The sequence below is a fragment of the Leguminivora glycinivorella genome, chromosome 17, assembly GCF_023078275.1.
Source record: "Leguminivora glycinivorella isolate SPB_JAAS2020 chromosome 17, LegGlyc_1.1, whole genome shotgun sequence".
NCBI classification, from domain to species: Eukaryota; Metazoa; Arthropoda; class Insecta; order Lepidoptera; family Tortricidae; genus Leguminivora; species Leguminivora glycinivorella.
This window is the reverse complement of record NC_062987.1, coordinates 3,557,596-3,580,658: the sequence shown is the minus strand read 5'-3', so window position 1 is coordinate 3,580,658 and position 23,063 is coordinate 3,557,596. Positions and strand designations below refer to the sequence as shown.

Sequence of the window (23,063 nt, the reverse complement as noted above, 5' to 3'; positions counted from 1 at the left end):
ATAAAACGTCAAATGTTAGGATGCGTTCAAAACGTCTTTTTATAATAATCAATCAATATAATAGATAAAGACCGATTTGGTTTGAAAGAATTACAATTTCACAAGTTTGTATAAGTTGGAAAGAAAGATGATTTTATTTTGATTTTATTTCTTTTGTTTATTTTTCGTGACGCTTGATTAGATCCGAACCAAATCCGAACTTTAGAAACTTGTATGTGTTTGCGTACATGAAAAAACGCTTCAGAATTTGACGTTGACAGCTGATCAGTGCTGTCAAAAGTCTCTTCGAAAAAATCCACCATGGCGGCCGGGGTAGGTTTAAGTTTTACTGTGAATTATCGTGTGAATCTGATTATATTCCTGCTCTTAATGAATAAAATGAGTGCCATTGAAATATCCGCTGACTATGTGTGTGCTTATTTCCGTAGGTACTCTATACTTATCCGGAAAACTTCCGCGCTTACAAGGCATTGATCGCCGCACAGTACTCCGGGGCCGATGTGAAAGTGGCCCCGAACTTCGTGTTCGGTGAGACCAACAAGTCAGATGAGTTCCTCAAGAAGTTCCCGGCGGGCAAAGTGAGTGTAGTGCAAGTTGTATTTTGTTGTTTGGGATTATACCTTCGCGTGAACGGCTGGTGCGATGACGTGTACGTTTGTGGTTTATTTTAGGTGCCTGCCTTCGAGAGCGCTGATGGAAAGGTGCTGCTGACCGAGAGCAACGCCATCGCATATTATGGTGAGTCCTACAACCTTATATTCGCAACTTAGTTCGCCGATAACCTATAAACGAACTGATGAAAGTTGTCGGTCAAGTTAGTAATAGTGCAATAACCTCATGGTCCAAGAGCTGGCAGGATTTTGGAGTAGGTCCTTGAGGCAACCTGGAAAGGTGCTCAGATGCTTCTCTGATCATAGCCAACATCAGGTCTGCAAGTCTGGCAGCTGGGGAGCGGGGCTTTATCGAGCTATGAATTTTTAAAGATTTAATTTTTTGAGGCCCAAAAAAGGTGTTTGAGGCAACCTGGAATTATTAAAAAGTGAAAATAGAGTTCCTCAGAAGTCGCATAGTATTTATGCCAGATCATTTGGCCGGGTCCTTCACCGTGCCAGAACGGTACAAAGTGGTAAAAAAAAAATTCCAAAAAAGGTTCTTGAGGCAGTCTGTCATTTTTACCAGTGAAAGATGAGGGTCTAAATAGCCATGGAAAAATAATGCCATGACATGAGGTGGGGTCCGTACCCTGCCATTCGATCTTGAAAGTCAATTTTTTAGTTTTTCGTAAATAACTCGTAAACGGTGGCCCACAGCAAAAAAATATGTTAAACAGAAAATATCTACATAAAATTTCCTACAAGAAAGGTTATGTACGTTTTTTCGATAGGATCAATATATAAATGGATAATTTAGTAAGAAAGTTTTTTTTAATCGATTACATGCTCCGTTTTTCGTCAATACCTCGTAAACGGTGGCCCACAGCAAAAAATTATGTTAAACAGAAAATATCTACATAAAATTTCCTATAAGAAAGGTTATATAACTTTTTCGCTAGGATCAATTTTTTAGTTAGAAAGTATTTTTAAATAGATATTTGGGCCGTTTTTTGTTGATAACTCAAAAACGGTGGCTCACAGCCAAAAATAATGTTAGACAGAATTAATCTACATAATATTTCCTACAAGAAAGGTTCTATACGTTTTTTCGCTAGAATCAATATTTTAGTTGGAAAGTATTTTTAAATACATTTCATGGGCAGTTTTTTGTTAATAACTCGAAATCGGTGGCTCACAGCCAAAAATAATGTTATACAGAATTAATCTACATAATATTTCCCACAAGAAAGGTTCTATAACATTTTTCGCTAGAATCAATATTTTAGTTGGAAAGTATTTTTAAATAGATTACATGGGCCGTTTTTTGTTAATAACTCGAAATCGGTGGCTCACAGCCAAAACTAATGTTACACAAAATTAATCTACATAATATTTCCTACAAGAAGGGTTCTATAACATTTTTCGCTAGAATCAATATTTTAGTTGGAAATTATTTTTAAATAGATTTCATGGGCCGTTTTTTGTTAATAACTCGAAATCGGTGGCTCACAGCCAAAACTAATGTTACACAGAATTAATCTTCATAATATTTCCTACAAGAAAGGTTCTATAATATTTTTCGCTAGGATCAATATTTTAGTTGGGAAGTATTTTTAAATAGATTTCATGGGCCGTTTTTTGTAAATACCTCGTAAACGGTGGCCTACAGCTAAATAAAATGTTCACGAGAAAAAATCTACATAAGATTTCCTACAAGAAAGGTTCTATACGTTTTTTCGCTAGAATCAATATTTTAGTTGGAAAGTATTTTGAAATGGGCCGCTTTTTGTTGATAACTCAAAAACGGTGGCGCACAGCAAAAAATAATGGTATACAGAATTAATCGTCATAATATTTCCTACAAGAAAGGTTCTATAAGATTTTTCGATAGGATGAATATTTTAGTTGGAAAATATTTTTAAATAGATTTCATGGGCCGTTTTTTGTAAATACCTCGTAAACGGTGGCCCACAGCTAATTAAAATGTTCACAAGAATAAAATCTACATAAAATTTCCTATAAGAAAGGTTCTATACGTTTTTTCGCTAGTATCAATATTTTAGTTGGAAAGTATTTTGAAATAGATTACATGGGCCGCTTTTTGTTAATAACATCAAAAACGGTGCTCCATTACCAGAAATAATATTAAACAGAAATAATCTATATAATATTTGCTACAAGAAACGTTATGTAAGATTTTTCGTTAGGATCAATATTTTAGTAGGACAGTATTTTAAATAGATTACACGAGCCGTTTTTTGCAAATAACTCGAAAACGGTGGTCCACAGCTAAATCAATCTTCAACGGGAATAACAAACATAAAATTTGCTACAATAAAAGTTTTGTACGTTTTTTCGCTAGGATCAATAATATTTAAATAGATTTATTTATTTACACAAAGAAAATTACACAGTATGACAGTATACAAAACTAAAGCACCGTGAATTTTAAATAAACATTACAACAAGTAGCACAAAATTAAATATTAAATAAACAGCAAAATCAAAACATTACATACCATAACATAACTAATAAATAACAGATGAAGGCCTAGCATCCAATCCCACACAAAACCTCATGCATTCGTCACGTATAAACGCCCATCTGCTTGCAAGAATATCAACATTAGGTGCCACGTCTAAAAACTCATTCACTATTTGCAGTGCACGAACTAGCGGTCACTTGCGGCAAAACACGGTTCGAGCGGCTGGCACCGCCAGTAGGGGGTGCCTACATTCACGAAAAGCATATTTCGTCACAGAGGGAACAAATAGACGGACCAGCTGGGATACTAAAACCGGGCAATCTGACTCCCCTTCAAAATACCACATGCAACAGACATCAGCACGACATTACGCCTAACTTCTAACGAGAAGAAACCCAACGTCCCCAAAAGGAATTTTGTTGGGTACAAGAATCGGTAATACCCGTACATTTTTTTATAAAAGAAACGCAAAAATATTTTTTGGACCTTTTCGAGCAGCAGGATGTAGAGCGCTTCATGGGGATTCCAAACGGCTGAGGCTGTCTCAAGCTTACTTCTCACGAGGGCAGTATAAAGAAGCTTTATGTCCCTGGGATTGTCAAATTCTTTGGCGTTGCGGACAACAAACCCAAGCCTGCGGTAACAGTCTGCAGCAAGCATTGTCATGTGCTCATGAAAGTTAAGTTGGGAATCTAAAACAACCCTCAAGTCCCGTATCGATGTGACACGGGCGATGGGTTTCCACCCCAGGAGATACTGCCTACACAGGGGACTACGCGCTTTACAAAAAGTAATAACCGCACAGTTGTCAACATTGAACTGAAGTTTCAAAAGTTTGTTTACAAGACTCAATTCATAAACCCGATCAATATCACTTTGTAAAGATTGTAAGTCAGAATCTTCCTGGACCCTGTAAATTAGTTTCAGGTCGTCAGCATAGAGTAGGCATTGCGCATGCTTAGGCACCAAGGCCAGATCATTGACCATAACACCAAAGAGCAGAGGACCCAGAATAGAGCCCTGACTGACCCCGGAACGGGTGGGGTAGGCACTCGACACAAAGCATCCGTGCTGCACATATTGCCGTCAATCACGTAGATAACTAGAAAAAAGGCAAAGCAGTTTAGGCGAGAAACCAATGCTGCATAATTTGCTTAAGAGTACGTCGTTATCTACGCGATCAAAGGCTTTTTTGAAATCAAAGTACAGCACGTCCACCTGCATCCCTCTATCTAAGTAGCGCGAAACGGAATCAACCAAGGTTAAGAGGCCTTATTCCTAAAGAAGAGCGGTTTTTGCAAAATGTAACATTTTTCATTCAAAACTATAAAGAAACTATACTTAAGTGATTATTAAAAAAAACCGGCCAAGAGCGTGTCGGGCCACGCTCAGTGTAGGGTTCCGTAGTTTTTCGTATTTTTCTCAAAAACTACTGAACCTATCAAGTTCAAAACAATTTTCCTAGAAATTCTTTATAAAGTTCTACTTTTGTGATTTTTTTCATATTTTTTAAACATATGGTTGAAAAGTTAGAGGGGGGGACGCACTTTTTTTTCCTTTAGGAGCGATTATTTCCGAAAATATTAATATTATCAAAAAACGATCTTAGTAAACCCTTATTCATTTTTAAATACCTATCCAACGATATATCACACGTTGGGGTTGGAATGAAAAAAATATCAGCCCCCACTTTATATGTAGGGGGGGTACCCTAATAAAACATTTTTTTCCATTTTTTATTTTTGCACTTTGTTAGCGTGATTGATATACATATTGGTACCAAATTTCTGCTTTCTAGTGCTTACGGTTACTGAGATTATCCGCGGACGGACGGGCGGACGGACGGACGGACGGACGGACGGACGGACGGACAGACAGACATGGCGAAACTATAAGGGTTCCTAGTTGACTACGGAACCCTAAAAACTGATAATGTTCCTAAAAGAACATATCTTAAGCTAGTTAATCATAATATAATATTTTAAAATATGTCTTTTTATAATTAAAAGAAATCAGTTTTTTCGGTACACGTTTTCAAATTTCGTAGTGGGATCACTCGTTTAGAATCGTGATTGTGCTGTTATAGTATTTTATGCAACAGGCGTTTAAAGGAGGTCAAAAAAGACGAGTGGCGTGGGTAACAATTTGAGGCGAAGCCGAAAATTGTTATTAAGACGCCACGAGTATTTTTTGACTCAGTTAAACACCGTTGCATACAATACTTTTTCTACGACCATGCACTTACTTTTGAATAGTTTTCTAGAATAACTTTCGTGAAATTCGCACTGTTTCCTATAAGTATTTTGACTTGTCTTCTGCAATGTTTCTGCACTCACCCTGTCGCTCGCACTCCCCCGCGCCGCCGCCCGCCCCCGGCCGGCGCCCCGCGGCCCGCTATATCCCTTAAAACAATGCTTTAAGAGCTATATCGTATGCGTGGGTGCGCGGGGCGCCGGCCGGGGGCGGGCATCTTTTATGTAGGGTTTTAACGATCTATGCACGACACGGTAAATGACGAATAACAACACGGGAGTAGAAAAAATATGTTATTTGGGGTAATAAATGATCACAATCCTATTTGTTATATCCAGCATGGGAAGCATGGTCGCGCGATAGACGATAAAATCTATCGCGCGACCATGCTCCCCGTGCTGTACGAGGTAATCATAGTTTGACATTTTAAGATTTATTTGAAATGGTGGATAAATAACCTTCAGTATCTTCCCCATTTTTTCGATAAAAAGAGGTTTACATTATGTATTTTTCCTGCGATTCCTGCATTTATTGTAACTCTTAAATAATATTATCCTAAACTAGAACTTCTTGTTGACATATAAGAAAAAAATTATACATATAGGACATACCTTTCTGTCGACAGTCATTTTTTTAAAGCACCTGAAATTCGAATAAAATACACTGTGTTGATACGGGCCCGCTCACTCCGCTCAGTCTGCGCCGAGTAGCTGGGGAGTTTATTGAAAAACACTTTTTTTTCCACAAAAAAAATACTTTAAGACGCGCGGCGTCGGGACGCCGCGAGCGTAATTTTAAAATACCTCTATTTTAAAAACTCTATTAGACCCGGTTTAGCTATTAGGTCATGTTTGATTATACTCGTAGTTTTTTTGGTACTACAATTATAATTTAATTGTAAATAAATTAAAAAAATATTCATCTATAATTTGCAAATTCAAGTCAACAAAAATGTCAACTGTTTGCTTTTTCTTTAAATAAAAATATGATGTAAAAGCCTATGCGTATGTCATCAAACACCCAGACAAGTTTGGTGGAAGCTTCCTTCACGAACTGCTTGGTGTCTGATGACCATGGTCCAAATGTTTCAAATGCAATTGCCGCAAATATGTAGGTAGTTGTTTTTTAAAAATGCATATTTGCGCGTTTAAACTGGGCGTTTTGCAGCAGCAGTCCCTGGTTTCTGGGCCGAGCGTTAGACGTTGGACGGAGCCAAGGTATCCACACAGGTCACGCCCGACGCCAAGGGTCGTCCCAGAAACCAAGGCAAAAGCGAGCAACCATCAGGCCGCTTTCCGTCTGCTGCTGACAGGCCGACAGTTTCGAGGGTTGTCGGTATGTTCGCTGTGCCGAGAGCATTGCGGATTAAATCGTTAAGTGCAGCGTGTCACAAAATTCGGCCAGCAATAGACTGGCAGTGGAGTCCGTGGTGTCCTAATGCGTCGGCAGCAAGGGTGTGGTTGGCATGTCTTTAGCCCCAGTCTTAGACAAATGGCAGTATATGATGAAGTAAGGCAGCTTCGGAAGGAGGTATGTTCTCCAAGTGTCGATCTTTTCTAGTAAAGAGGTTCTTCCGGCACTCATTCACTGTTGCGTAAGGACCCTTGATCTGAAACAATATGTGCATTGTCATTTTATTTAAACAGATTCTGCAACTATCAAATTACAACATTTTGGTGGATCACCTTCACTATTACACACTTACCTATCATACAAAATAATTACAAACTTTAGTAGAATCTGATTAGCCTATCTATGATATTGCTCCATCTCGTAATAGTTTGAAGCCTTGGGTGGCCATGTTTCTCCCTTGTTGATCGTTTCAAGCTGCGTTTATCGTACCTAACCCATACTATGTCTAATCTAGAAACGTTTTCTTTTGGCTTTGAAGCTTAGCCAGGCCACTCAAGGTGTCAAACTATTACAAGATGGAGCAATATCAGAGGCAAATCAGATTCTACTAAAGTTTGTAATAATTTTGTATGATACGTAACGTAAGTGGGTAATACTGAAGGTTACGTGATCCACCAAAAAGTTGTAATTTGATAGTTGTAGACTCTAAAATGATAATGCACATATTGTTTCAGACCAAGTCGTTGCGCAACGGTGAAGTGAGTGGTCGAAGTACCTACCTCTTTAGGTACCAGAAAAGATCGACAATTGGAGAACATACCTCCTTCAGAGGCTGCCTTGCATCAGCATATACTGCGCACAGTGTACCAGGGGCCCATTTCTCGAAGCTACAAGTTACAATTTTCAACTTGTTGTCAATGTCTAATATGACAAGTTGGAAAGAGACTTCCGCTTGTAACTTGTAACTTTCAGTTTTGAGAAATGGGACTCAGGGCGTTCTTGTTTGGAGTCAGACGTTGGTGCCACACCAAAATTTGCCAAGTCCGTCTTCTTGGGGATGGAAGGAAGAAGGAGACGAATGGGTACCACACTGGTCAGACAACACTGAAGTGGCCAGTATATGCTTAGAAGTTACAAGATGTAAATGTAAATCAGGTTGCAAAAACCGATACAACTGCATAAAGAGGGTAGAGCCTTCTTTATGCAGTTCCATATGTACCCAGCTATGTTTCCCGAGTGTTGCCGTTGTCGACACCGGAGTCAATAATAATGAATCTTTTTCTATTTATGCATTAACACACCTCTGACACTGGCGATCATATGTATATATGATATATATATACATCATATATCATATCACTTAATATATGAAAGAGGCGCGTTCCCCGCACACAGTCTAAGCTCGCGTAGGTGAACGCGTACTATCCTTTGTGAATAGGCTTTAATATCATATTTTTATATTTATAGAAAAAGCAAACCGTTTGACATTTATGGTGACTTGAATTTGCAACTCACAGATTTTTTTTTTTTTTTCATTTAACATTAAATGGTCATTTTAGTACCAAAACTAAGTTCTACGTTATTAATTTACTCGAAAACGATACTAAACATGACCTAATAGCTAACCGGGTTCTAATAGAGTTTTTTAAAATAAAGGCATTTTAAAATTACGCTCGCGGCGTCCCGACGCCGCGCGGCTTAAAGTTTTTTTTATGAAACTTAACGTTAGTAAAGGTGGGTAAAAGTTATATTATTCATAATCTATATTAAATAGGCTTTCATATCATATTTTTTATTTGTAGAAAAAGCAAACAGTTTGACATTTATGATGACTTGAATTTGTAAATCATAGATGAAAATTTCAAACTTTTAATTTTTTTTATTTTATTTACCATTAAATTATAATTTTAGTACCAAAAATGAATTCTACGTTATTGATTTACTCGAAAACGATACCAAACATGACCTATGAACTAAACGGGCTATGTTAGAATTTTTCAAAGCAAGCCGGGTGTAGCGGTACTTTGAACCCCCCTCCCGAGCCCCAGGGGGGAGGCTCCCGAAGGCTCCCGATCTTAATCGGCTTATTTTGATATAAGGAACAACTGTGCCAAGTTTCATGCTTTGGTCAAGAAAAAAAAGGTTTGGCCTCTTTTTGTCGATAAACGTCCCCACTAGAGCGCTCGTAGACAACGGACTTGCGTTCGATCGTCCGGCGCTCCTTGCTTTCGTAAGTAGCTAGATAGTTCCGAGAAATGCTGTATACTGCGACTTAACAAATCTTGATCCCGTGGGTGGCAAACAGGCATACGGTCTTATATATAGCTGCAACCCCACTGATTTCTAACCTCTCCCTATATCTGGAGAACGGCTAAACCGATTTCGACGGTCGAAGTGTCTTTGTATAGAGGGAGCGGGGAGACGTGTGGAAAAAATATGGAATCTGGTCTGCGACTCTTGGGTCAAAAAATGTTGGACGGCCTGGCTAAACGGGGGGAGATATTGGGGGGGTGCTCGACCAAATGTCATAGAAGACCCTGGGCAGTTTTTGAGGCCGCCATTTTTTTTTCAAAATGGGCGACTTTTTTTTTGTAGATTTTTCAAGTTTATCCTAGAGTGCTCAAATTTTGGTCATAGAATCTCTCTAGGGTCTAGATTAGAATGATATAAAAATTTTTTGAAAAATGCTGCAAATGTGAAAAAAAATTCCACTTTTTGTATGGCAACTTTTATACCGTAAGAGATAGCCGGGGGGTGCTCGTTCAAATGTCATACAGGAGCCCGAGTAGAAAAAAGTTGCATCAAAAAAATTCAAAATGGCCGACTTTTTTTTTCAAGTTGGTCCGAGCGCGCTGAAATTTTGCATGCGGCTGTATGGGCCCCTAGAATACAAATGTCAAAAAAAATTTTTCGAAAATCCAAGATGGCCGCCGTTATGGCAAAATAAATTTTTCAAGTATTTTCGCGAACCCGAAGGGCGAGCTTCAGGGTGGGAGGCCGAAGGCCGACCCCGCGGAGGGCCGCAGGAACGGAGCTCACCTTTAGGCTCCCTCACCCGGGCCAAATCCAAGTAATTTCACTGCGGGCATAAAGTGCTCCCATACAATTTCCTTACAAAAGTGTCTTAAACAAGCGTAACCGGCGGGCCGAAGGCCCGACGGTGGAGCTTCGGAGCCGAGCGACGGCCGAAGGCCGAGCTCCGCGTAGGGCCTAAGGCCCGGAGCGTCCCTGATCGACTCGCCGGCGGTCCGGGAAGTTGGAAAAATACTTTCCAAATAAAATATTGATCCTAGCGAAAAATATTATAGAATCTTTCTTGTAGGAAATATTATGAAGATTAATTCTGTGAAACATTAGTTTTGGCTGTGAGCCACCAATTTCGAGTTATTAACAAAAAACGGCCCATGAAATCTATTCAAAAATACTTTCCAACTAAAATATTGATTCTAGCGAAAAATGTTATAGAACCTTTCTTGTAGGAAATATTATGTAGATTAATTCTGTATAACATTATTTTTGGCTATGAGCCACCGATTTCGAGTTATTAACAAAAAACGGCCCATGAAATCTATTTAAAAATACTTTCCAACTAAAATATTGATCCTAGCGAAAAATCTTATATAACCTTTTTTGTAGAAAATATTATGTAGATTAATTCTGTCTTACATTAGTTTTGGCTGTGAGCCACCGTTTTTGAGTTATCAACAAAAAACGGCTCAAATATCTATTTAATGCCAGACTTGCAGACCTGATTTTTGATCAGAGAAGGAGCACCTTTCCAGGTTGCCTCAATACACCTGCCAGCTATCAATATTTTTTTATGTGCACTCTTCAAATACTAATTTGAGTTGCTTAAGTTGCTTTTTGTGTAAAATATAACCTTTCAATTCCTATTTTTTACTGATTAATTGATCATTTAATTAATATTATATGACATCCCTCTTGTGAAATACGTACCATACATGCAAGTTAGCTAACACCCATATAATGCTTGTGTTTACTTCTGCTGTAAATATACAACATATGGTAACTAATGTTTACTCAACCTTGACTTAACAATTTTGTGATAATTTTATAATGCAAATATCTTTGACTAACTAAATTTAGAAAAGAAAATTGTAAAATCATTTTCTCAGCAACAGAGTGGTCAAAACATGGAACAAATTACCAGAGGATGTGATCTCAGCACTGAATGTTAACCAGTTTAAGAACCGACTAGATAACTACTTAACAAATTTAAAGAACACATCTTAAGAAATAATTGTTGGATAAAGGCAACTATCATTGTTATAACTGCCTGCGTGATTAATAAATAAATTATGTACAATCTAAGGACACTGGAAGATTAAGGATTAGCTGTAAATTAAATGAATTGTGGAAACTTCAACATATCTCAAAACCTATTTCGATAAAATTTACTAATTAAGTAAGTAACATTTGTAACATTTTCAAGGAAAGCTAGCCCAATACCACCACAGAAATCGTTTATTATAAAACTTAATTAATTGTGCACCTTGATATGAATTACTACTGGTTAGAGTGATTGTAAGCCACAGACCAACCCCTATAGACATCTATTACAAGACGACTCGCGGTGGCCAGCCTTCCTAGTATTTGCACTGATATAAGCGCGGGCGCTCGCCGTGCCCGATCAGTATCGACCAAGTAACAGACCCGAAAGCAGCGCGTGTTTTTCGCACAAAAAAATTGGAAAAGGGTATTTTGATGCCTTAAAGATGTCCACCTGTAGTGTGAAATGGTGTGGAAAGGTAACAAGAAGCTCAAATTTAAAAACAGACGGCATTACATTCCACAAATAAGTCATATTTATAATTTATTCAGAGCCGGCATAGGTCAACTTACATTGGCCACTTACGCGTCAGTAGAGGGACAGTCATACTTCTGTCCCTTTTCATCTGGCGCGACTGCCCGCCGTCCTTGAAACGGCCAATCACAGCGCGCTTAACACATTCCCCGCCCGCTCCTCGCACCCCAAACACTGGTGACTCGTATCGCGAACCAAATATACAAGACTGCCACTCTATAGGAGGTTCTCTGTGTTGTAAGCTTAAGGGACAATGAATGTAAAATTGAATTGAGAAAAATGTGAGATCGCTCTTTAGCGATAAGACCGCCTCTTATTTTACCTCTTAAGTTGTTTATACTTACTATGTTGTTTCCTGTATTGAAGTGTGCAATAAATAGTATTTGTATTGTATTGTAGTAACTTCCACTTGAAAGAGGCAGATTGTATTTAACAACAAAACTATAATACATGAAAAGTGTATCCATACTGTTTGGTTTTTACGGTTAAGCTGTGTAACACATTAAATTTGAAAATAATATAAAATAAATAATACTAATATTATAAATTTACTAGATTAAAATCAAACAGCAGTATAATAATTTATAAAAATTGTTAATTGTAAATAAAGAAAATAAATGAATAAAGAAAATAGTACCAAATTTGGAAGCCAAAAAAAGTCCAAAACAAAAACAGTAGCTAAAATGCTATAAGTATAAATTACAAGTTAGATGAAAGGTTTTCCACACTTGTCCAGTGCCTTGATCTTCACTCTTCATTGAGTTGAGGTAGATTATCAGTTTGAACAGGGCATCTCTTGTATGAAGCAAATTATCTTAAACCTTATCAGTAATATCAGTATGCATATTGGGCGTAACTCAGACAGAGGGTTTAATATTAAAATGAGAGATATTTGTAAATTGGCAGTGTCGAACGCGGCACTCCGCGGTGGCGACGCCGCGACGCAAGCGCGCGTGCTGCAGTGGGCGTGCTGGGCCGACTCCGAGCTGCTCCCCGCCGCCGCCGCCTGGGTGTTCCCCTACCTCGGCATCATGCAGTTCAACAAAGTGAACGTGGAGCGAGCCAAGACGGACCTGCTGGCAGCCCTCGCCGTGCTGGACAAGCACCTGCTGACCCGCACCTTCCTGGTGGGAGAGCGCGTGTCGCTGGCCGACATTGTTGTCTTCACCACACTCATCCACTCTTTCCAGGTGGGTACATTATATTAAGTAAGGCCAGGCCAGGTAGTTCTTGTCTCTGCTTCCTTTCCATGAGCAGAAAGACCTACACCCTTCTAGACTGGACTCCCAGCTCCTACATATCTTTTAAGTCCACAGCATTAAATATGACTGATAAAAACTGACATTAAATGAATTTAAAATAACACTATTCCGGTGGCTATTAGAAAAGACATTTCATTCCATAAAATAGTTAATTAGTGCTCTTGACATAGTATATTGTGATTATAACTTTTATTTTAATGTATTATTTATTTTCAACTAATTTAATGATGGTAATTAAATGTAAATTTAAATGACTGACTAATAGCATATTTGCATGCCTTTTGTCAATAGACATTTTTTATGTATAAAAATGGCCTAATATTTTATGTTTAATTTTAATGTTTAGCCACAATTGGCATGTAAAATTATATTTTATACCTACAGAAAACACTAAATTTACTGTAGGTATAAAATATAATTTTACATGCCATTTGTGGCTAAACATGTATTGCTACTCAATAATAATAATGTACCACCTGATGTATACCACGTTTATCGTGTCATTCATTCATTCATATGTTCAAATTTGCAGTTTGGATCTACATTATTACATAATGGCGAGGGTACAATAGTATATTGTACAACAAGGGAGGTAAGGGGGATTTTGTCGACGAGTGTTAATAACTCGCGACAGCCGCAGGCTGGAGAGAGTTTCAGACACGAGTTTACAAAATCCTTACCTCCTGAGTTACACACAATATTTTTCATCACATTTGAGAGGAAAACACAGAGAAAAAAAAACATAAGGCAAAACCTTCAATAAATGGCGGTGTTGTACATACTGCCCGTTGCTATGGCAACGCGGTCAAGCGCAAATCGAGATGGCCGTCAATATTTACAGCCAGATTGCAAGTTATAACGATTTATCTACATGAAATTTACAAAATAAATTTAAAACACACTGAAATAATTGTAAAACATAAATAAAATGCATTTTTCATACCATATAATATTTTTTTATAGCTTAATAGTCAAATTTTAGTTGTGCAAAATCCTTGGCTGATTGAAACATCCTTTGCCTGAAGTATTGTATGGATTGTATTAATTTTTAAAACTAAATCCATTACTCTCTTGGGAATAAAATAGTAAATTATTCTTCAGTACACGTAGACGCAATGAGACCTTTAAACAGCAAATGTGATGAAAAATTATTTATTTAATTACAGTTTGCATACCTAACCTTTTTTGCATATGACATACCCATATCATTATTTACTGATTTCTTATCAATGTCAAGTGTTCTAATCTATATCTTATGAAATATTATGTTAAGATAGCTCACAGCTAAAATATGATAAACAAGAAAAGATCATGTAGGAAGCTTAAAAAAAATTGCATTATGAGGTTCGCATTTCACTATTTGTTGGTAACCTATGCTGTGTTTTCGGAAAACCAGAATGGATACAGTTTTAATTGACCATGATTTTTGAATAGTTATTACCTATTATATTCACATTTTCAATATTTCTGTCAATTTGATCTTACTGAAGACAAAGAAAAAGGCCACTAACATGATGGGACGGAAGGCCCGAGACAGGGACAAATGGAAGTTAAAAGAAGATGCCTATACTTCCTCACAAAGTTCCGGTGCAACCTTACTTTAAATATACTAGGTTAATGTTAACAACTGTCTGTAAAAGCCCGAAATAAACGGCGTTTTTATTTTTATTTAACCAAAGAATAGGCTACTAGACTCATATCGAATTTGGCACGATAATAGTTATTTGTTATACAAGAGTGCAAAGTTGTATTTTAACGCCGAGTGTGGAATTGAACAAAATTAAAATTTTGAAAAACCCCCGTCCGCGACCTAGCGATTTTCATGAAACATGGCTAAGAACACTCCCGACTAACACAGCTTTCAAATAAAAAAAACTAAATCGAAATCGGTTCATCCGTTCGGGAGCTACGATGCCACAGACAGACACACACACAGACAGACAGACAGACAGACACGTCAAACTTATAACACCCCGTCGTTTTTGCGTCGGGGGTTAAAAACTAGCAAGTGAAAGGATTCTATAGTTGAACCACGAGCGAAGCGAGTGGTTCGAGAATAGAATCCTGAACTTGCGAGTTTTTTAACACACGAGAAGTAAAATACATTTGAACACAAAACTTTTCCCCTCACTATAGCGAGGAAAGTACACTGCTTCCAGTAGTTCCACAGGTGGTAAAACATCGTCATCACTAGATTCACTCACTTTTATCAATTTTAAAACAGAAAAAAATACTATATTCAAGGTCAAATTACTTTATCCACTAGTGGATAAAATGCGTTTTTACCCGCTGGACAAACACGTGTTTCCGAGCTAGTGAGGGGAAAATGATTTTCTTTGGTAGTATTTGACATAAAAAAACAATATTTATAGATTTTGGGTATTAAAAGTGTATGTTGACTACACAGATTGAAACGTATCTACGTGTTTTCGATTAAAAAACCAAAACATAAAAAATGTGTGATAATTTTTCAAGAGCCTGATTTATTTTGGCCACAAATATATGAATTTGTTTCTTCTATCTAAATTAAGTTCTGTGGTTGACTACGTGTTTTCGATTAAAAATGTGTGTAATTTTTTATTTATTTTGGCCACCGAAAACGCTATCAACGATGTAGTGACGTCATCGAATTCGAACCTTATTGCATTTCAAAACAATCACTGACATATTGAACTTTATGCCTCATACTTAAAAACTAAAAAGTCAGAAAATGTTGTTCTCGAATAGAATGACCTGATTCACAGACAATCTATTTCTATGGATTAACATGACTGTGTTGTTTTCGCCTGATTACGTAAAAGTATATTTTAAAAATATTTTTTGCTGTTTTTAAGTCATAATAAAATATGGTAATTAATCATATAAGACAGACTTTAAAAAAGGGTCAAGTAGCCTATTGTAGCGTCTGTCGGGTACCCTGTAGCCGCGCGCAAGTAAACTTTGACAGTGAAAACAAAAGGCTAATGAGCACCATGTCGGTTGCAGCACGTCCTGGACCCCGCCACGCGCGCGCCGCTCGTGAACGTGCAGCGCTGGTTCCACACGCTGGCGCACCAGCCGCACGTCGCCGCCGTGGTGGGAGCCGTCGCGCTGTGCGCCGCTCCACCGGTGTACGACGCCAAGAAGTACCAGGAGCTGTCTCAACAGAACAAGAAGGTAGTCTTATTTATATGGCTAATTAGTATTTTCATTCCGACTCGGGAGTATTAAAATCTCCATTTTTTAAAAGACTGGTTCATTGGAGACTCGCTGAATATGTCCTTTATAACACGGTGCAATAGTCGACTATGGTGCATATGGTGAATTTCAATAAAGAGATAGGTATTAAATATTTACGGATAGACTAGATACCTTGCAGAATATTTACAATGACGTCGAGACCGTTAAACGAGACTTGGACGTAGACTTAAAAGACGAATGTTCTTGTTTTGCCGCCCGCCGCGTAGCGAGGCTTTCGTCCGGTCCGTAGTACTAATTCTTGCTAAAGAAAAAAAGGCCGTGTAAAAATTCACTTCATTTATATCAGGAGATTCGGGGGTTTTCAAACTGTGGGGCGTGGAGCAACATTATAAAGGAGGCCGTGGGACAAGTGGACAACTAGTTCAGTAATGTGTAAAGGGTCCACTTGTCACAGGGTGGGGGCTGCGGAAAAATATCTTTTAGACAACAGTGAGGCGTGTTTTAAAAAAGTTTGGGATCCCCTGATCTAAACATACTTTTCTGATTCCAGGACTCTGGCAAGAAGGACAAGAAGGCAGAAAAGAAGGAACAGCCCAAGAAGGAAAAGAAAGAGCAGGAGCCCGCGCCGGCTGACGACGGAGACTTCGAGGAGAAGCCCAAGGAGTCCAAGGACCCCTTCGACTCCATGCCCAAAGGGTAGGCCCGCGGGAGTTACACGGCGGCGACGCGGCGCAGCCGTGATGCCACTTCAAAACGTAGCCATAGAATAATCTAACTACAAAATTAAAATTTTGAAAAACCCCCGACATAGGGGACCGATTTTCATGAAACATGGCTAAAAACACTCCCAACTAATTGAGCTTTCAAACAAAAAAAAATCTAAGTCGGGTCACAGACAGATAGACACGCCAAACTTATAACACCCCATCGTTTTTGCGTCTGGGGTTAAGAAAGTAGTATATCGAACTGACAGAGTGTCATTTTTCGTTTACGTAAAGTCTGTCAAGCCATTTCCGTCACTAGAAAAAAGCGGATTTATGACTGGACCTTTTTCTAGTGAAAACTTGTTTGACCGATTTTTCGTCTACATAACTGGTTAGTGGTTAGCTATTTTTGTATGGAAACGTTTTCTAGTGGAAACATGCCTGCGCGGCGCCTTTCTCATACGCCGTTTGTGTATAATTCATGCCTAAGGGAGAGGAGTGGCATTCAAACTTACTGATTGATAAAAATTACAGCACATCTCATTCACAGTCAATTATAAGACTGACACTAATTCTCAAGTTGCTTAGGTTTATATTATAAGCGGGACACCGGTATGCATCGCTGTAGCGATGTCCCAGACGCATTTATTGTAAAAACATACTCGTAATATATGCAGACTAATTTTATCAAGTTTAGCAATACTACAATAAATACTAAATAGATAAATAAATATTGGGGACACCTTACACAGATCAACTCAGCCCCAAACTAAGCAAAGCTTGTACTGTGGATGCTAAGCGACGATATACTTAAATAGATAAATACATACTTATATACATAGGAAACATCCATGACTCAGGAACAAATATCTGTGCTCCTCGCACCCCAAACACTGGTCTCGTATCGCGAACAAAATATACATCATCTGTGCTCATCACACAAATAAATGCCCTTATGAACGAAATATTGTCTTTGGTTAGCACGATAGTCACTACTCTGGTATCACCCGTTGACCACGAACGCTGTAAAGCGTTCGAAACGTCGGGATGTATTATAAATTCATTATAAGCGATATAATCCGTTTTCATAGCTTTATTTCATAATGAACAACTTTTAATTGCACGAAATATTACATGAATCAATAAGGTTTGCCCCAATATGAGAATGGATTTATAAATATGACAGTATGGACTAAAATATACATTTTAAAAAATAATAGCGAATAGGAAGTTGAATGCCAGTCTAAGTTGGTATAAAAATCATGTGCATGTGCTAGCATTTGCAGTTGGTATCGTCAGGGAAAGGGTAGCTAGTTTTTTTTTTCTTTAAGTAGTTTAAATTGAAATCTCTCTCTCTCTTGTCACATCTGCTATTGATCTCTCATTATGGTATATCATATTTATTTAAACTCATTTTGGTTATGGGATAATCATTTGTTTTTTTTTGTATGCTTTGCTCATTATTTTTATGTTTTCATCATATGTATTATGTTTATGTATATTATGTTGCTAAATAAATATGGTGAATGGTTGCGTTTTTATCTATTGCATGTTTATCATTTATTATCCCCTCTAGTTAATGAACTTCAGATTAATCTTTTTTTTTTTACCCATATGGTGGCAAACGAGCATACTGCCTTCCTGATAGTGATATCAATTTCAATAAGCATATGGAATCACTAATCAAAGATCATATTGTGAAAATATTTTACTGAGACAAACTAGCATGAAGATGCATTTCCTATTTTTAACATTGATAGTAAATATTTCTGTCAGAAAATAATATTCATAATTTTCTTGAATGAATATGAATGCATATCATTTCAATTATGATAAATTCTATCCATGTGCCATTAGATTTACGAAAATCATGAACATTACAATAACAATTGTACAGTATATTTTGCATAAGGATTATCCTATTTAAGTCAAATTTACCATCAGAATAAGGAAAATTACACTAACCTAATCGAAGAACTCAATGAAAGCTCATGTTGTTAAAAGTTTATTTTTTGATACAAAATTTAACCATTACATTACTTGTATTTATATACTCATAGAAGCAAAATAGAAAAGACTGCTCCTGAAGTAGAATGAGCAAGTAATAAGACTAATAAGCAGCGGTACTTGTTTCAGCACGTTCAACATGGACGACTTCAAGCGCTGCTACTCCAACGAGGATGAGGCGGTGTCCATCCCCTACTTCTGGCAGAAGTTCGACCCCGAGCACTACTCCATCTGGTATGCGGAGTACAAGTACCCCGAGGAGCTCGCCAAGGTCTTCATGAGCTGCAACCTTATCACTGGTCAGTCTTTTTAAACTTAAACCTAGAAACGTCTCCCGCACCTCCTGTCAAAGAAACAAAGTTCTTCCTCACTCTCGACATGTGACAAACCAAGAACTTGTTATTTGTTTTACAAGGGGGCAAAGTTGTTTAACCGCACGTGCCAATATTGAAGCCCGAGCAAGCGAAAGATTCCAATACGCCTCCTCGCTACGCTCGCTGTTCAAAAAGTGGAATCTTGAGCGTTGCGAAGGTTTAACAAACTGCCGCCGAGTGAAACACAAATGCGCTATGACATGGGGTTCTTCAAGAAGCAGGTATTTAGGGTTCTCAAAAGTCGGCAACGCGTAAGTGGCTCCCCTGATGTTGCTTATGTCATGTCCATGGGCGGCGATGACTGCTTCCCATCAGGCGTCAGGCGACTTGTCTGCCCGTTTTCTGCGTATGTCATTAAAACAATTTTTTTTATAAGAAAACAACTTTTTCTCCAAAGGAAGAGTCTTCTGTTCAGAAGACTCAGTCCAAAGTCTGTTATTCTGATGGTTTTACAAGTTGTATATAACGAAAAAGTCGAGACATGTTCATCATCTAAGCTTTTAAACCCTGAAGTATACTTCAATGCGTAGGCGACTCGATATTAACGAGCGACTTCTCAATTTTCATATACGAAATGCGGCTCGATGCTGATAGATGTGATTCCGTCTTATTATTATTTAGTGTGTTTTCAGACAAAATAATTAGTTTAAAAAATGTGACGAAAACAAGTATTGATCTCAGTCGGTTCGAGTGAAATCGTATCAAAGTTTTTATTAGTAAATAATCACAGGAGAGGGCTATGAGAGTGCGGGCTGCGAACTTGTCGCCCGAAGGGTTATTTCGCTGTAGAGCGGGCTTTATTCGTTTCGTGCACATTCCAGGCATGTACCAGCGACTGGACAAGATGCGCAAGCAAGCCTTCGCGTCGGTGTGCCTGTTCGGCGCGGACAACGACTCCAGCATCTCCGGCGTGTGGGTGTGGCGCGGGCGCGAGCTGGCGTTCCCGCTGTCGCCGGACTGGCAGATCGACTACGAGTCCTACGACTGGAAGAAGCTCGACCCCTCCGCGCCCGAGACCAAGAAACTTGTCCAGGTAAACGGCTCCTCCTTCACTTGGAGGCTCTCATTTTGCACACGAACGCCGCATTGACATTTTGTAAACTCAAAACGTGCGACGTGCCAATCGACATACGTAATTGACAATAGGAAATATGTATGTGACTCCAAAATGGCCGAAATATTTGTAATCTTTATTGATTAGTATTATAGAAAATATTTTTATTTGTAATTTTTTGCTAAAAAACATACGTTTACATAATACTTTTGAAAGTTATCGTAATTTAATAGTGAAATAAAATTTTCAAAAAGTAGCTTTTTTAAATTCCGCACAAATTCTCAAAATGTAACGTGACGTCATATTACACTTGACTTCTGTAAGTGGGAGCGAGAAAGATCATGCTTTTCTCGCTCCCACTCGTGTGGACGGTGCTGCCGTGTAACGTTAGATTACGCTCAATCGAGCGCGCCAATGGCCGCGTTTGAATTGCCCGTAAATGATAGCCCCGTGTGGTGACGGGTTAAGAATATCACCACCCCCTTTCTTCCCGTGGGTGTCGTAGAAGTCGACTGTGGGATATGGGTTACATTGTGGCGTAGGCGAGAGGCTGGCAACCTGTCACTGCAATGTCACAATTTGGATTTCTTTCAACCCCTTTTTGCCAAGAGTGGCACTGAAACTTAGTAGTTCATGTGCTCTGCCTACCCCTTTATGGGATACAGGCGTGATGTGTATGTATGTATGTAAATGATAGTGGTTTTAATTTTTTTTTCTAATATCTTGGTTTATATTTTGGATGTGTGTGTTATATTTATTTTTAGTAATGTATTATTGTTATTTTTAGTAGAATCGTATAAAAAAATCATGCATATTCCCGTGTGCTACTCTGCGGCGGCGCCACCTTAATGAAATTCAACTAATTATATGTTAAAATGATGTTCGTAAGACGTACAGTATGTACGTGTAATTTTATTTTTATTTTATTTTATTGGTTTACCAGTAACTGTTACACTGATGCATACATGAATTATACAGTTATACAACTAAGAACTAAGTGTACAATAAAATGGAGGTAAACACTGCATGCAAATTAAAAATGTTTAACATCGAAAAATTAATTACGAACTAATTACTTAAATACTATTTCGTGAAGCTGACGTTTAAGTTTATGTAAAGTAACGCAATAATTATTATTAAATTTATGCCCCTGTTGTACACTCTGCTTTTGACTTCGATTGCGAGGAATTTTGCAATATTTTTTAACTGTTTGTCTCGAATGAATTTTAAGACTGTCTGTTGCCGGCCTAAGACTAAGGAAATCGGTCTCAAGAGACAAACAGTTAAAACATATTGCGCAATTTTATTTTTGCTACAATTTATTAGAATTCCGTATTTTCTGTCATTAAATTTAGTAATTTTGATTTACTAAAATAGGATTCGATTACTTATCGGTTAAAAAAATGTTTGACTTGGCAAAAAATCAAGCGTCTGAAACTATGATCACATGTTGAAAAAAAAAAGTTGGCGGGAGTTGGTTATGTATATGTTAATTCGCTTTACGATAATTTCGTGGTGTAAATTGCCGAGAAAATATATAATTAATTCCTCGCAATCGAAGTGAAAAGCAGAGTGTACAACAGGGGCATAAATTTAATAATAATTATTGAAACCCAGAGCAAATCGCGCCGAGCGCGGAAGCGCGGGAAGGAATATATCTCCCTCTCGCTTACCCGTAGGTACACCTCCTTACATGCTATCTCATACCGTTCAGGCGGAATGCGGAATTACTGAAAGTACATAAATTTACTAAGTTATAGTGATTTTTTCAATACGTACATAATAAACAGCATTGGTACATCAATTTCCATAAGAAAAAAGTAGATGATGTAATTCCTATCTATGAGAACTGAGTGGCGCCGCTGCAGAGCATGCTCTGCAGCGGCGCCACAATAAAAGCCCATTATTTCATTTCCCGTTATAGGTACAGTCATAACATTACACGTACATACTGTACGTCTTACGAACATTATTTTAACATATAATTAGTTGAATTTCATTAAGGTGGCGCCGCCGCAGAGTAGCACACATATTCCCTATTAACATAATTATAGTACGAAATAAAAATAGTTAAATAAACACTGGATAAGATAAGATGCTTACAAAAAAATGACAACTTCATTACATCAGGGATAGCATTTAACTACTAGGCGACCAGAGTCAAAAAGAGCGTACATCCATCTTAAAGGCCAGCAACGCACCTCTAATCCTTCTAATATTGCGGGTGTCCATGGGCGGCAGTGATCGCTTACCATTAGGCGACCCGTCGGCTCATTAGCCTCCAATCACATTACAAAATGACGTACCTCGCTGTGTACATTGTCGTCTGTTTAGGTGAATAGAGGCCGACATAGGACCCAACCGTTGAATAAAAACTGACTGATTATGTTTTATTTTCAGGATTACTTCTCATGGAGCGGCACCGACAAGCAGGGCCGCAAGTTCAACCAGGGCAAGATCTTCAAGTAAACTCCCTTTTGTACGTTATTGTAAAAACTTGCATTTATTTAAGTGGTGCGGAAGCTCATCTCATGATAAGGAGTCTGTAATAAAAGAATCGTTTATTTACTATTTTGGAGTTTTCATACAATGTCCATTTATGGCTTGTGGGCTATCACAGGAGTAGCGAGATATCACTCTTTAATGCACATAGAAAACGTATACTTCGTCTCGTGAGTGGGATACTGTCGGGCTAAATGTGCAAGGCCGTGAGGCTTATGAGGAGGCACACTCAAAGGTTATGACGGATGGCGCCACCTTATTAATCCATTGCATAGATAAAGAATTTTCGCCACACCAACTGATAAAGGCTTTCTTTGCTATTCGAAAACTCTGCAAAAAAAATGCAAAATTGCATTTTATCCACAAGAGTGCAAAGTAATTTCATACAAATTGTAACTTGATTTCTAAAGCTGGATGTGGGAATTCACGTATAAATGATGATTAAATAAATTGAAGTTTTTTATTCATTT

General features: G+C 38.1%; 1 protein-coding gene across 1 annotated transcript; it reads left to right on the top strand.

The window, feature by feature from the left end:
- Positions 1-214: 214 nt before the first annotated feature.
- LOC125235382 (elongation factor 1-gamma) lies at positions 215-22,662 on the top strand. Its single transcript, XM_048141933.1, has 9 exons — positions 215-312; positions 429-578; positions 672-738; positions 12,417-12,700; positions 15,758-15,928; positions 16,503-16,648; positions 18,793-18,962; positions 19,859-20,070; positions 22,492-22,662. The coding sequence occupies exons 1-9, from the start codon at positions 301-303 to the stop codon at positions 22,558-22,560; spliced, it is 1,281 nt and encodes a 426-aa protein (XP_047997890.1). The 5' UTR covers positions 215-300; the 3' UTR covers positions 22,561-22,662.
- Positions 22,663-23,063: the final 401 nt, after the last annotated feature.

What these genes read in the sequence shown, in the direction of transcription:
- LOC125235382 (XM_048141933.1), top strand. An exon ending in AGAAGTTCCCGGCGGGCAAA is followed by an intron (nt 579 to 671) that starts GTGAGTGTAGTG and finishes GGTTTATTTTAG; the next exon opens with GTGCCTGCCTTCGAGAGCGC. An exon ending in CACTCATCCACTCTTTCCAG is followed by an intron (nt 12,701 to 15,757) that starts GTGGGTACATTA and finishes TGTCGGTTGCAG; the next exon opens with CACGTCCTGGACCCCGCCAC.